Here is a 14745-nt window from a genome sequence, read left to right as displayed (position 1 = left end):
ATCCCATTCACAACAAAATGGATGGACCTTGAGGGAATTATGTTAAGTGAAATAAGCCAGATAGAGGACAATCTCTGTATGACTCCACTCATAGGTGGAAGTTAAATATACAGACAAAGAGAACTGATTGGTGCTTACCAGGGGAAAGGGGATTTGGGGGGAGGGCACAAAGGGTGAAGTGGTACACCTACAACATGACTGAGAATACGTTACAACTGAAATTTAACAAGGTTGTAATAATCTTAATAAAAAGTTAAAATAAAATGTACAATATATACAATTAGGCATATCCAGGAGCTGTAAACACAAGGCCAGTAAGAAAATCACAACATACAAACTGTTATTTTTCAATGCCCCTGTAACACAGAATAATTAAAACATTATTAAAAAATTAAAACTACAAAATTATTAACTGATTTAAGGGAAAAGCACTACCTATGAATCTTATTTACCATTTATGTTCACTAGCAGAATCATCTCACCTCAATATTCATTTCTGAAGTAATTAATACAAATCCACAGTCCAATGTTGCACTTTAAGAAACAGGCTTGATAAATACGTTTACTACTTTTATAACAACTCTTCATGTCGAAAGTTTTCCACAGCCTCATTATACAAATTAATTTCCATGAAGCTTTCTCATATGACTTACATTTACATTTCTTTTTGGTGGGAGTTTCACAGGGAAGGATGTAGGTCAACTGAAGCCTTTCTCATGCTGTTTACATGCAAGAGGTTTTTATCAAGTGAGTCCTTTCATGCCTTCAAGAAGAACTGAGATAACAAAAGTCTTTCCCAAATTGTTTCTATCTACCTGGTTTCTCCTGTAGTGTGCATTTGTACATATCCTCAAAAGGTTGCATGAGCAATAAAGGCTGTCTCACTTTCTGGACATTTATGAGGCTTTCTCCCCACTGTGACTTCTTACATGGACTCGAAGAGAACTGGAAGCAGTGAAGACTTTATTGAATTTGCTACATTCATAGTGTTTCTCTCCAGTGAGTTCTTAAATGCTCTCGAGGAGAACAGGAAACACTGAATACTTTACTGCATTTTTTACATTCATAAGGTTTCTCTCCAGTGTGGGTTCTTTCATGGACTCGAAGAAAACAGGAAGAAGTGAATGCTTTACCACATTTTTTACATTCGTAGGGTTTCTCTCCTGTATGAGTTCTTCCATGTTTTGAAAGAAGACAAGAAAAAGTGAAAGCTTTACTGCATTTTTTTACATTCAAAGGGTTTCTCTCCAGTGAGTTCTTTCGTGTTTTTTAAGATTACTGGAATAAGTGAATGCCTTACTGCATTTTTTACATTCATAGGGTTTCTCTCCAGTATGAATTCTTCCATGTATTTGAAGATAACTGGAGGTAGTGAATGCTTTACTGCATTTCTTACATTCATACGGTTTCTCTCCAGTATGAATTCTTCCATGTAGTTGAAGAGACCTGGAACAAGCGAACGCCTTACTGCATGTTTTACATTCATAGGGTTTCTCTCCAGTATGAATTCTTCCATGTATTTGAAGATAACCGGAGGTAGTGAATGCTTTACTGCATTTCTTACATTCATAGGGTTTCTCACCAGTATGAATTCTTCCATGTATCTGAAGAGACCTGGAAGAAGTGAATGCTTTACTGCATTTCTTACATTCATAGGGTTTCTCTCCAGTATGAATTCTTCCATGTATTTGAAGAGAACTGGAGGTAATGAATGCTTTACTGCATTTCTTACATTCATAGGGTCTCTCTCCAGTATGAATTCTTCCATGTATTTGAAGGTAACTGGAGGAAGCAAATTCTTTACCACATTTTTCACATTTGTAGGGTTTCTCTCCAGTGTGACTTCTTGCATGTACTGAGAGACAACTGGAAGAAGTGAATGCTTTACTGCATTTTTTACATTCATAGGGTTTCTCTCCAGTGTGAGTTCTCTCATGTATTTGAAGGTAACGGGAAGAAGTGAATGCTTTACCACATTTTCCACATTTGTAGGGTTTCTCTCCAGTGTGAGTTCTTCCATGTGTTGAGAGAGAAAAGGCAGAAATGAAGGCTTTACCACATATTTTACATTTGAAGGGCTTCTCGCCAGTGTGAATTCTTTCATGGATTCGAAGATAACTGGAGGAAGTGAATGCTTTACTGCATTGTTTACATTTGTAGGGTTTCTCTCCTGTATGACTTCTTTCATGTATTTGAAGATATCTGGAAAAAGTAAATGCTTTACTGCATTTTTTACATTCATGGGGTTTCTCTCCAGTGTGAGTTCTCTCATGTATTTGAAGATAATGGGAAGAAGTGAATGCTTTACCACATTTTCCACATTTGTAGGGTTTCCCTCCAGTGTGAGTTCTTCCATGTGTTGAGAGAGAAAAGGCAGAAATGAAGGCTTTACCACATATTTTACATTTAAAGGGCTTCTCGCCAGTGTGAATTCTTTCATGGATTCGAAGATAACTGGAGGAAGCGAATGCTTTACCGCAGTGTTTACATTCGTAGGGCTTCTCTCCTGTATGAGTTCTTTCATGTCTTGAAAGAGTACCGAAAGAAGTGAATGCTTTACTGCATTTTTTACATAGAAAGGGCTTCTCTCCAGTGTGAATTCTTTCATGGATTCGAAGAGAACTGGAAGAAGTGAATGCTTTACTGCATTTTTCACATTCATAGGGTTTCTCTCCAGTGTGAGTTCTTTCATGTTTTTGAAGATATCTGGAAAAAGTGAATGCTTTACTGCATTGTTTACATTCATAGGGTTTCTCTCCAATATGAATTCTTTGATGTCTTTGAAGAGAACCAGAAGAAGTGAATACTTTACTGCATTGTTCACTTTCATAGGGTTTCTCTCCAGTGTGAGTTCTTTCATGTGTTTGAAGTAAAGTGAGATAAGTGAAGGCTTTCCCACATTCCTTACATTTATATGGCTTCTCTCCATGTTTTTGATACTCATATGTTTTATGTTCAGTGTGACATCTAATGTGCATTTTCAGCAATGAATGACGTGTGAAAGCTCTTCCACATGCACTGCATCCCCATGGTTTAGCTCCTGTAGTTTTCTTGTTCAGACTGAGATTTGGAAGAAGGCTGACGTTTTCTCCACACTGACTATCCTCTTCACTGTCACAGAGTCTCCCTACCATATGCTTTCTGTACAAATGAGAAGCACACTGTTAGTGATTTCTCTATCAATGATTTTATATTTCTTATGTTTATTATGATTTATAGGAAATGTTTGTTTTCTTCCTTCTGTGAATTCTCTGAAATAAATATACTGAATTTTCCGCTATTATCCAAACAGCAATATTCATAGCTCCGATTCATTACTACTATTAATAAGTAAAATATATTGCAAAACGTGAATCACTACATCACATTTCAGAAAGCGTACTTGACGGAAATCTTTGAAGAATACCTAAATGTGAAGCAAGGGCTATTTCTTTTGTTTGCTCTTTTTAAAACAACTGTCTTGACATGCAAGGATTCTTACATGAGACAGAGCTTTCTACTGTGTCACTCACCGGAGTTTTCTCCCCAGGTCTTTGTACTGATCTTCAATATCATGACCTTCCCATGTTATTCCTGAAATGCAGACAAAGAACGTTTATTCCAATTATTAGAAACTATAGAAGAATATTTAGATTTTAAGTATGTGATAATCGATGACCATTTCTACTTTACTAACAACCTCACCATTCCACATTCTACACTTTAGAACCCTGTTGTTTCTTTTCTTTTTGAGGAAGATTAGCCCTGAGCTAACTTCTGCTGCCAATCCTCCTCTGTTTGCTGAGGAAGACTGGCCCTCAGCTAACACCTGTGCCCATCTTCCTCTACTTTATACGTAGGACGCCTGCCAAAGCATGGCTTGACAAGCGGTGCCATGTCCACACCCGGGATCTGAACCAGTGAACCCTGGGCCGCCGGAGTGGAATGTGTGAATGTAACCGCCATGCCACCAGGCCAGCCCCTTGGAACACTCTTGATGGTCAAGCAGCACTTGCTCTCTCATTAATGCAGTGACAGAATGTCCTCATTCTTACCTACTGAGGCCAGGTGCCTGGAGGTTTCCCACATCACATCTCTGTGGAGTCTCTTCTGTGAAGGATCCAGTAAAGCCCACTCCTCTGGGGTGAAGTTCACAGCCACGTCCTCAATGGTCACTGAGTCCTAAAAGACCACAAATGTGTGTAGATTACAATACGTGAGCCTGACAGCACTGGGGATCTGTACTCCAATTCTAGGAAGGTTACATGGGATTCTATAATCTCCAAACATTTATTCTATGTTGTGATCATCACAAACTCGCTGTCTTCTGTACACAATCTCATCAATTTAACAATATTATGAACACGTGGAAATATTTACACAGTTTTACTGTGATGACATTACATCCGATTTCTCTCTAATAACAAGTTCCAGAAAAGGTTGGGAAATGACAGAAATGCTATACAAATGAAGCAAATATCATTTGTGGACCAACGATTCTTCGTAAGAAAACTTGTTTCATCTTCTTCCATACTACCCACCGGTTACAGCACTCCATGAGGCAGAGGGTGAAATCTAAGGGATGTGTCAGGGCATAGAAACACAGTGAATAACTGGAAGCTTTTTGGTCTGGTCCCGTCACCAAACTAAGAGTCCAGGAGGCCTGTGAAATGACACTTTGACCAAGCCCAGCTGCCCACACTGTCCTAAAGTACTCCAGGCCATTACAGGTAAGCAAATGCAGCTGGCTGAATAGAAATCCTCTTGTGGTAAAACGTTGCTTTAACTTGCGTAGTATCTATCATAGACTCGGTTCTACCTTTCTCACTCTGTATGATTTGATGGGGCTGAAATTATGATGAACTGAGAGCTCAACCACAAGGAAGACGCCATGAAAACTTAGACCACAAGATCCCTACACTCACTGGCCTCAAAGCTACTTGTCAGCATTTTTAGAACACACTCTGACATAATAATGTGCCATAAGAGCTCTTTCTAGTCAAATGTCAACGGAGTACCCTGAGCTTTGCTCCCCTTGAAGGGTAGGTTAAGAGCTGCAGATTGGGGCTGGCCCCGTGGCTGAGTTGTTAAGTTCGTGCACTCCACTTTGGACATGGCACTGCTCATTAAGTGATGCTGAGGCAGCGGCCCACATAGCACAACCAGAGGCACTCACAAGTACAATATATAACTATGTACTGGGGGGTTGGGGTAAAAAAGCAGGGAAAAAAAAAAAGAAGAAGATCGGCAACGGTTGTTAGCTCAGGTGGAAACCTTTAAAGAACACAAAAAATAGAGAGCTGCAGATTGCAAGGGAGCTCCTTGAAGTCCACAATGCTTTGATGTTAAATGTGCCCATGATTATAAATTTGACATTGGTTTGCTCCAAAAGAACATAAAATTTCCTTTCTCCAACTTCAAGAGGAACTGTTTCCTGACCACCCACTCTGGATGATGCCCTGCCGCCTTCTGATCCTGCGCCTAAGGAGCTTAGAAGCTGTCATTCTTGATCTCACAAGAAGAAAATGAACAAACTTGAGATGTACAACCCTTCTTAGATCCAGGAGAGCCTTGAGGTCCCAGGACAAACCAGAGTCTCCAAACTTGGGAAAGACAAAAAGAAAGATGGCATTTTGGAATCTGCCCCACATGTTCTATTCTTAATAAGGCCTGTACTAAAAAAAAGAAATCTATTTCCCCAGAGTCTAATGCAAGGGCAAAAATCACAAGAAACAGAGAACCCAATTTCCATGAAGCCTAGGACAGCCTCTACAAGAGAAGGTTTAAAATCCACATAATGGGAAAACCTGAAGGAAAAGAAAAGCAGAGCGAGACAGAGGAAAACGTGAAATAGTAATGACCAAAATACCGTAAAATTAATGACAGCCAGAACACTGTCCGTCCAGAAAGCTCAGGGAAAACTACAATAAAGTACAAAGTGCACACCCAAGGGTATCACCGTGAAACTAGAGACACATCACAGACAGAGAATGTACTGAAAAATCCCAGAGAAGAAACACACCTTCGACAGAAAGAAACAAAGATTTGAGTTAAATCGGACTTCTTCTCAAAAACCATGCAACAACAACAGAGGAGACTTAAAGATTTAAAGTGTTGAAAATAAAACCCACTTTCCCAGAATTCAGTCAAGCAAAATTATCCTTCAGTACAAGGACTTTCTAAGACAAAATTGGAGGAAATTCGTCCCGAGTACACATACTTTGAAGGAAACTGTTCAAAAGTTTACAGGAAAGAATGTAAATGATAAAGGTAGGGCATTAGAAGAAGAAAAAATGAGGGGAAGTATCTTTTATGTTTCCTATAATTAATACAACAGATGACACTTTGTTTAAACTAATGTGAGGAAGAATGTATTTGGTAATGAGAAGCTTCCGGCAAGAGAAATAAATGACAGCAATGTGAGAAGACACAGGAAAAGGAAAATTGGGGACAGTGTGTAAGAGGTACTTGCACACAGTGAAGTGGCACAGTGTCACTTGGCAGAGGGGTGGCTTAGTTGTAAATGTATGCTGAAAATTTAAGGGGAACCACTAAAATGTGTGTAACAGATATGCTAAGAGAGGGGGAAAAAAGAATTACAGTAAATGCTCAATTTTAGCCAGAGAAGGTGGCAAAAAGACAAAAACAAAGGTAAAAATGGAGAAAGTAAAAATTTGCGTAAATATTAATCCAACTGAATCAATAAAAACTTGAATCATCAACGGTCTCATTACACCTGAAAGACACAGTAATAGATTTCAAAAAATACCATTATAGGGGCAGCCCTGAGGCTAAGTGGTTAAGTTCGTGCACTCTGCTTCAGTGGTCCAGGGCTCGGATCCTGGGCGCGGACATGGCACCACTCATCAGGCCATGTTGAGGCAGCATCTCACATGCCCCAACTAGAAGATATAACTATATACTGTGGGGATTTGGGGAGAAAAAGCAGAAAAAGTCTGGCAAGAGTTGTTAGCTCAGGTGGCAATCTAGAAAGGGAAAAAAGAAAATGACTGGCAACAGATGTTACCTGAGGCGCCAATCTTTAACAAAAAACCAGACCATTATATGTTGTCTACAAGAAACCCACTCTAACTATAAAGTCAGAGACAGATGAAGGGTAAAGGGATGGGGAAAAACAGACCATGCCAGCACGAATCCAAAGGAAGCTGCCAGAGGAATAGGCATCATAGACAATGCAGATTTCAAACTGAGGAAGATGCAGAGATAGAAGGGCAGCAGGTACGGATAAAGGGGCCTATTCTCTGAGAAGGCACAGCAACGCTGCATGTGTACCTGCCTAACAACAGAGGGGCAACACACCTCAGGGAGGAACTGATAAAATGCAGGAGAGATATACAGATCCAGTACCACAGCTGTAGAAGTCAACACCCCCTCATCGGGAATTAGACATTTCAGTAGGCAGGAAGTGAGGAAGGACAGAGGTGCAATGAACAGCACTGCGAAACTGCTGGGTTTCACTGTAATCTGTGGAATACTCACAGAACAGCAGAATATACATTCTTCTCAGGTTCACATGGAACATTCACCAAAACAAACCACATTCTGGGACATAAAGCACACCTTAACAAATCTGAAAGAACAGAAATCATGCAAAATATTCTCTCACACCACATAGGCATTCCTCTAGAAGTCAATACCAGCAATAGTCGGAAAACCCCCTCATATGTGGAGATCCAAAAATACACTTCTAAACTACAGAGAATCAAACTACAAGTCTCAAGAAAAATGAAAAATTATTTTGAACTAAAAGAATGAAAACACAACATAGCAAAGGTTCCTGGATGTAGCGAAAGGAGTATATAGGGGGAAATTCATGCCATCAAAGAAATACACTGGAAAAATCAAAGCTCTCTAGTCACTAATGCAAGCATGTACCTTAGCAAAGAATAAAAAGAACAAATTAAATCCAAAGCAAAAATAATAAAAATCAGAAAGGAAATGAATGTCACTGTGGGAAATCAATGGACAAAATGAAAAGAAAAAAGCTGCTTGTCCAAAACGAATATAAACTAAGAATTGAGAAAATGCAACATCCATTTATGATAAACTAGTAATAGAGGGGAACTTCCACTTCTTGAGAAAGAACATCTTCACAAATCCTGTAGCTGAATTCATGGTGTTTGTTCCAAATGATATGATTGTCTCTACGCAACAACTGGAAGAATTCACAATGACAGAAATGACTCCTGGGATTAATGAGAGAGTACAGCAAGCTTGCAGGATATGTGAGTCGACTGCTTTCCTTCTAGACTCACATGAATAGAGTCAACTGATTTTTGACAAAGAAGGAAAGGAGATTCAAATGACAAAGAAGGTATTTTAAAAAACAGTGGTAGAAATAATGGATACCCACGTGCAAATACACACACACAAAACAAATGTAGTCATAGGCCTGACACTTTTCAGGAAAATTAAGTCAAAACACATCACACATCTGAATGTAAAATGCCAAAGGAATAAACTCCTACAAGAGAACACAGAAGAAAATCTGGATGACCTTGTGTATGTTGATGAATTTTCACATAGAAAACCAAAGGCAAGGTCCACAAAAGACAACACCAGAAATTTCACTTAATTAAAAGGAAAGACTCCTCCTCTGAGAAAGATGGGGTAAAGGGAAGATCAACACAATTCAGAGTAAGAGAAAATGTCTGTAAAACACCGTTGGATAAATGACGGGTATGTGAAACATGCAAAGAATTCTTAAACTTTGATAGAGTAAAAAAATGCAATTAAAAATGGGCAAAAGATCTGCAGACAGCTCACTGAAGAAGAGATCTAGATGGGAAATAAGCAAAATGAAACATAATCCTCATCAAATGTCATTAGGAAATTGCAAAGAAAACAATGGGGATCACTAAACACTTATTAAATTGGTAAAAGTCAAAATATTCAGAACAGCAAATATCGGTGAAGATGGAAAGCCACAGGGAATCCTCGTTCATCCCAGGGGGAAACGGGAATGGGAACACCCACACTGAAGACAGGAATCTTCTTTCAGAATAAAATACACTGTCACTACATAGAGTAAGAGCCAGCAATCACGGTCGGTGGTATTTTCCCAAATGAGCTGAAACCTTATGTTCGCACAAAACCTACATAAGAATGTTTAGAAGCACTTTATTCATAATTGGGAAGAGTTAGAATTTTCAACAAGATGTCCTTCAAGTATCGAACAGTCAATCAGTGGTGCATCCAAACAATGAAACACCGTCCAATGATAAAAAGAAGTGAGGTATCCAGCCATGAAAACACATGGAGGGACCTTAAAACTTATTCCTAAGTGAAGAAGCCAATGTGACAAAGGGTCTGTGGTGTATGATTCCAAGCAGATGACATTCTGGAAACGAGAAAACTAAGACACACTAGAAACATCTTTACTTGCGAAGGGTTTGGAGGTTGCAGGGAGGGATAAGTCAACAGGTGAAGCACAGATGAGTTTCAGGGAAGCGAAACTACACTCCATGATACAGAAATGATGGGGACACGTCATTACACATTTCTCAAAAGCCACACAGTGTGTAACACACAGGGTCAACGCTAATGTGCACCGTGCACTGTAATGCGTCCATATGGGCTTGGAAATTGTAAAAAGTGTGCCACAGTGATAGCAAATGTGAAAGAGTGCAAACTGTGTGGATGCAGAGAGAAGGGTTATGTGGGAACTGAAAATCCTAATCAATTTTTATGTAAACTTAAAACCGTTGTCTTTTGAAAAAATGAAGACGACAGATGCATTACAATTCAGCCCTTTTTTACTGAAACAAGACAGCTCTCATTCAACTGACTTCAAGATATTCTTTTTGCAAGATGGGCCCTGAGCTAACATCTGTTGCCAATCTGTTTTTCTTCTTCTTCTTCTCCCAAAAGCCCCCAATACATGGTTGTATATTCTAGTCACAGGTCCTTCTAGTTGTGCCATGACTTCAACTGATCTCAGGAAGCCAGTCTGTGCTCTAGGAGCCTGAGATCCACAGGGGAGGGGAAACTTCCATCGAATGCCTTGTTGGGGAGCACAGCACTGGATCCTCTGAAAAGTGCCATGGTCACTATCAGGAGTGGCAGAACCCCAAGGTGGATGACGAGTGTCCTGCTATTGTAGACCTATTAGTGTACATACAAGTGTGACTCTGACTTCTATTTTGAGGATCTCTGAGTCAAGAGATTTCCAGAGTTCTTTTCCCACAAAGGGGCAAGACAACTGGTTGCTTTATAGAGTTCAAGTGCCTGGGCTTAAGTTGGGTTGAAACAATCCCTTTGCTCTGACAAAGTCAGACTGTGGTGTTGTCACTATAACCCAGAGGGTCAGGGTCTTTGTTGCAATAGACCCTCTGTTGCAGCAGAAGAGTGACTTAGGGGCCCTGGGGAGCCCTCTGGAATCTTGCTTCCTACATGCTGCACTTTCCTGTCCCTTCTTTCTCTCTGAAATAATTGCTCTTGAAGGAGTGACCATCTGATGGGCTCAGCTAAATGACAGGGTACAATCTGCCTCATAACCGCAGACTCCCCCTAATGTCAAGGCGACTCCAGCCTCAGTCTCCCCTTCACTTTCAACACACAAACACATGCCACCCAAGACAGTGACAGAAGATCACATTAAGGAGGGCCTGATTCCCAGACTCCTGCTCTCAGAGGACAGGAATTTCCAAAACTGCCAACTCAGAGTCCTCCACAGTTAGAACCCAGGCTTGGTGGGGTCAACAGTGCAGCACAGGGCAGCACAGCGCCCAGGAGGAGCTGCCCAGCAAGCAGCAGCCCACAGTGCAGGAGCCTCCAGGCTTTCTCATCAGCCTGTCCAGGGAAGGAGGCCCAGGGGAAAGAGAGGGTGAGGCTTAAGTGTTCAGTCATCAAACATCATCAGTACCAAACCCTCCCATTCATTACAAGAACAAACTTGGGGGAAAAAAATAGGCATTCGCACTGGCTTGTTTTTATATAAAGAAACACTAGCAGGATGGTGAAGCAGTGAGCAAAACTGGTCATGTAGGGAGGCTGGAGTCAGAGCAGAGGAGTGGGGCAGGATCACAGGCAGGGAGTCTCCTTCAGTCAGTTTCCTCTCTTACGAATTTTTTAAACCTTCCCACGCACTACTTATTTCAAATAAGGGGAGACACGGGCTGGCCCAGTGATACAGTGGTTAAGGGCACATGCTCTGCTTCAGAGGCCTGGGCTTCACCAGTTTGGATCCTGGTCATTGACCTACGCACCTCTTACAAAGCCAGGCTGAGGCAGGCGTCCCACATATAAAATAGAGGAATATGGGCATAGATCCTAGCTCAGGGTGCATCTTCCTCAAAAACATAAAATAAGGAGAGATTTATATATGCCATATTTTCCTATGTTTGATCACAATTTTTAAATAACTTTTAGCTTTAACATTTCGACATAGGAAACCATTCCAAGATTTAATCCTTTAAACACTAATGGACATAAAACTGTAAAACATAAAAAATTTACCAAGCTCTTTCCAACAAAAAAGACAAGGGGCATTTTCTTTTGTGCCTCCACTAGATTTACCCAGGAATAAGACTGACCTAAACATGGAAAATGTACCTGAGAACTGACATACACCCATCGCACATCTTGAGGTTCTCTTGTCTAAATGGGAAAACATTGTTTGTTTCCACAAATTTTTGCCTCAGTCACATCATATCTCTGAAATTACATTTTCAAACCCCAAGTGGAAATGGGAACTAGAATCAGAGGACTGCAATCTTCAACTGATAAAGGAACCCGAGGACAGAAACAGGAATATTCCACTCAGCTCATGGAAGCAGCCTGCTGGCCTGCAGTTCAGAAGGAAACCCACACTCAGAAAGGGACCATATTCCCAGACGTGAGGTGTACACTCTCCCAGTGGAGACAGATCCCCTGGAGAGGGTCAGTCCCTGGAGAAGGGGGGTGGGGACCCCTGAGCAGCCAAAGGAATGGACTCTGGGAGCCCCACACACTCTGCCTCTCCTGTAAGCATGGAGGCACTGCCTCCCTCAGGCTCGCACTCTCACAAGTGAGGAAACCTCATCTGTATTCAGTTTAAGCTTCTGACCCACATGAACTCCAAATTCATGAACCCTTTGTCCACAGGATGGAACACCTGATCTTCACAGACTTTCTCACAATGCACAGATTACACTCTCAGTGCACCTACAGTGTGGGTACAAAAAACAAACAATGTCTAAAATGTCCAGACACAACCACAACCTCAGAAAGGGCATCACTCCACACCCCATGAGCATGTGCACCCCCAGCTTTCCAGGGCTCTGCAGCTCCTCTCAGGATAAAGGCTCCTACCACGGGGGTGTGAGCAGTAGGACACCTTCAGGGGAGGCCCCCCAGTAAGGACAACTGGGCCTTCAAGGCCTTCCCTCTGCAGGCCCAAGGGGGCCTTAGCTTGTGTCTTGGACTGGGGGCCTCTGCTCCCCACTGGAGATGCTCTGGAACGGAACATCATCATTATTTTAAATCACACAAACCCAGTGCTGGAACAATCCAGCAAAATCACTTAAACCCAGTCCTTCCACAGAAAATAAGGGAAAAAATTATATGGCATTTCTACCACTTCAACTAGAAAAGCACAAATGTCTATTCCTTTAAGAAAAAATGTGAGTTGCTACTGTTACTGACCGAGGGCTCGCCACCTGATGCACAGAGAAGCTGAGACCATGGCACACCAGGCTTTGAAAGAAGAAACAGTTAACTGTGCCATCGACTGGCCAGGAGACAGGAGGACAGGCTGTCAACTCTGTCTCCCTCATCCAAAGCGAGGGCTGAGGCTTAAGGGAGCAGGGAGGGCCGGCTGGGATGCAAAGCAGGGTGAGGTCAGACTGGCAGATCAAAACTTTCTCTTCTGCACAGGCTCCTGGCTGGCGGCAGCCTGTGACAAAGACCTTTAACATCCTGCTGTTAAGATGGGGTTACTGGTGGGAGGTTAGCAGGAAAAGCACGGTGAACAAGGGGCAAGTTGTCATGCAGATTTAACTCATTGCCTTCTCCACTGGTAAGAGTTTCTAGAGATCTAGAGTCATCCTGCCCTTCCTGGCACACAGAGGGAGGCACGCTTACAAAGGGACGTTTCTCTTAGAATGTAAATTTCCCTTACAAAAGGGTAACTTCTACTAGGTTTTCAGAGCTTTCCCTGTGTCTGCTGCTCTTTAATAATCATCAGCTCAGAATAGCCCTTATGCCAAAGACGCATGAATCGGGATGACAATTCTGTTTTTGGTCCTGTGGTGACATTATTTCCATGACAAGAAATCACACTTGAACACTTGTGGTTTGCAGGTCTCAGCCAGGGAATCTCCTTTGGAAGCATCCAAAAGTAAGGAACACACCTCAGAAACTAACGACAGACACTCAAGGGAAGAGACAGTGAACCAGGTATTCTTAACAAATGGAACGCAACAAAGGAGTATTACATTTTTTTCTGAAATTCAGCTCCTTGTTGCCTGTCTGGAACTACTTTATAGTGTCTTCCAATCTCTACAGATTAAATATATTTACCCTTCTTCCAAAACGGACACTTAAATAAGTGAATAATTGGGGCTGGCCCCGTGGCCCAGCAGTTAAGTTCGAGTGCTCCGCTGCAGGCGGCCCAGTGTTTCGTTGGTTCGAATCCTGGGTGCGGACATGGCACTGCTCATCAAGCCATGCTGAAGCAGCGTCCCACATGCCACAACTAGAAGGACCCACAACGAAGAATATACAGCTGTGTACCGGGGGGCTTTGGGGAGAGAAAGGAAAAAAATAAAATCTTAAAAAAAAAAAAAAAAAACCAATAAAACTGAACCACTTTCTAAAAAAAAGAAATAAGGGAATAATTTTTTCTCGTTCACAAACCTGGGGGTGTGTGGCAATGCCAATGGCACAGATCACCCATGACATTTCTCCAAGGGGAACCCCCACCCAAAGGACTTGCCATGGGATGTCTGGGCCCAGATGATCCGGGGAGAGGCACCAGGATTTCCTACAGTGTAGTTCCCAGTGCTTATTCTCTGCTTTCCTCTCATGTAAAATATCCACAGACAAATATAATCTTGAAAGTAGAGCCATCCAGGGCTCTAGGGCATAATGATAAGAATTTAAAGTATTGAGTCTGTTTGAAATGCGCCATGGAGGACAAAGTGTTCATGAGGATCCTGTGAATGAAAGAGGGGAAGTGGCTTTGGGAGGCCGGGTAGGCATCTGAAAATTTACGGATTTACTGTCAGCCCCAGGCAGAGCAGCCTGTGGGGAAAGGACTGTGGATTGAGACGCTGCTCCCCAAACATTTGGAAAACTCAGGAGACAACGGGGCCCCTCTGAGGAGAAAGGAGGCCCTGGGGACCACAGACCGCAGCCCCTCCCCGCACGGACCCGGAGACCGAGGCCCGACTGTCCTGCGGACCCTCCCGCGGGCCCCGCACCGTCTGGGACACGCGGGGCTGCGGCCGCACAGCGGCCCAGAGACGCTCCGGCCCAAGTCGCCGCGCGCAGGGACCACAGGACGCCCGGGGCCTGGCTCCCGGCCCCGCCCCCACGCTGCGGCCCGAGGGGCCTGAGGGCCGAGCGGCGCCAACGCGGACTCGGGGCCGCAGACCCCGGAGGGGACCGCGGGAGGCCGGGCCCGCCCCGCCGCTTCCCACCAGCCCCTCCTCCCGGTCCTCACCCCGGGGCCGCACACTCACCATTTCTAGGGCTCCTGGGTCCCCCGAGTCCTTCCTAGGACCCACAGGACAGGCGCAGGTAAAAGCCTGAGAGAAGCTGCGG

General features: G+C 42.8%; 1 protein-coding gene across 1 annotated transcript in view; it reads right to left on the bottom strand.

The window, feature by feature from the left end:
• Positions 1 to 216: 216 nt before the first annotated feature.
• LOC106783425 (zinc finger protein 709-like) overlaps positions 217 to 14745 on the bottom strand; it is a 56470-nt gene continuing 41941 nt past the window's right edge. The window contains exons 2-4 of the mRNA XM_023646471.2: positions 4035 to 4161; positions 3513 to 3573; positions 217 to 3141 (exon numbers count right to left, since the gene is read on the bottom strand). Of these exons, the coding sequence (XP_023502239.2) occupies positions 1233 to 3141; positions 3513 to 3573; positions 4035 to 4161 (2097 nt within the window). The 3' untranslated portion in view covers positions 217 to 1232. The remainder of the gene's footprint in view (positions 3142 to 3512; positions 3574 to 4034; positions 4162 to 14745) is intronic.

The sequence above is a fragment of the Equus caballus genome, chromosome 7 (assembly GCF_041296265.1).
Source record: "Equus caballus isolate H_3958 breed thoroughbred chromosome 7, TB-T2T, whole genome shotgun sequence".
NCBI classification, from domain to species: domain Eukaryota; kingdom Metazoa; phylum Chordata; class Mammalia; order Perissodactyla; family Equidae; genus Equus; species Equus caballus.
The sequence above is the reverse complement of the archived record's forward strand: the minus strand, read 5'-3'. Positions and strand labels throughout refer to the sequence as shown.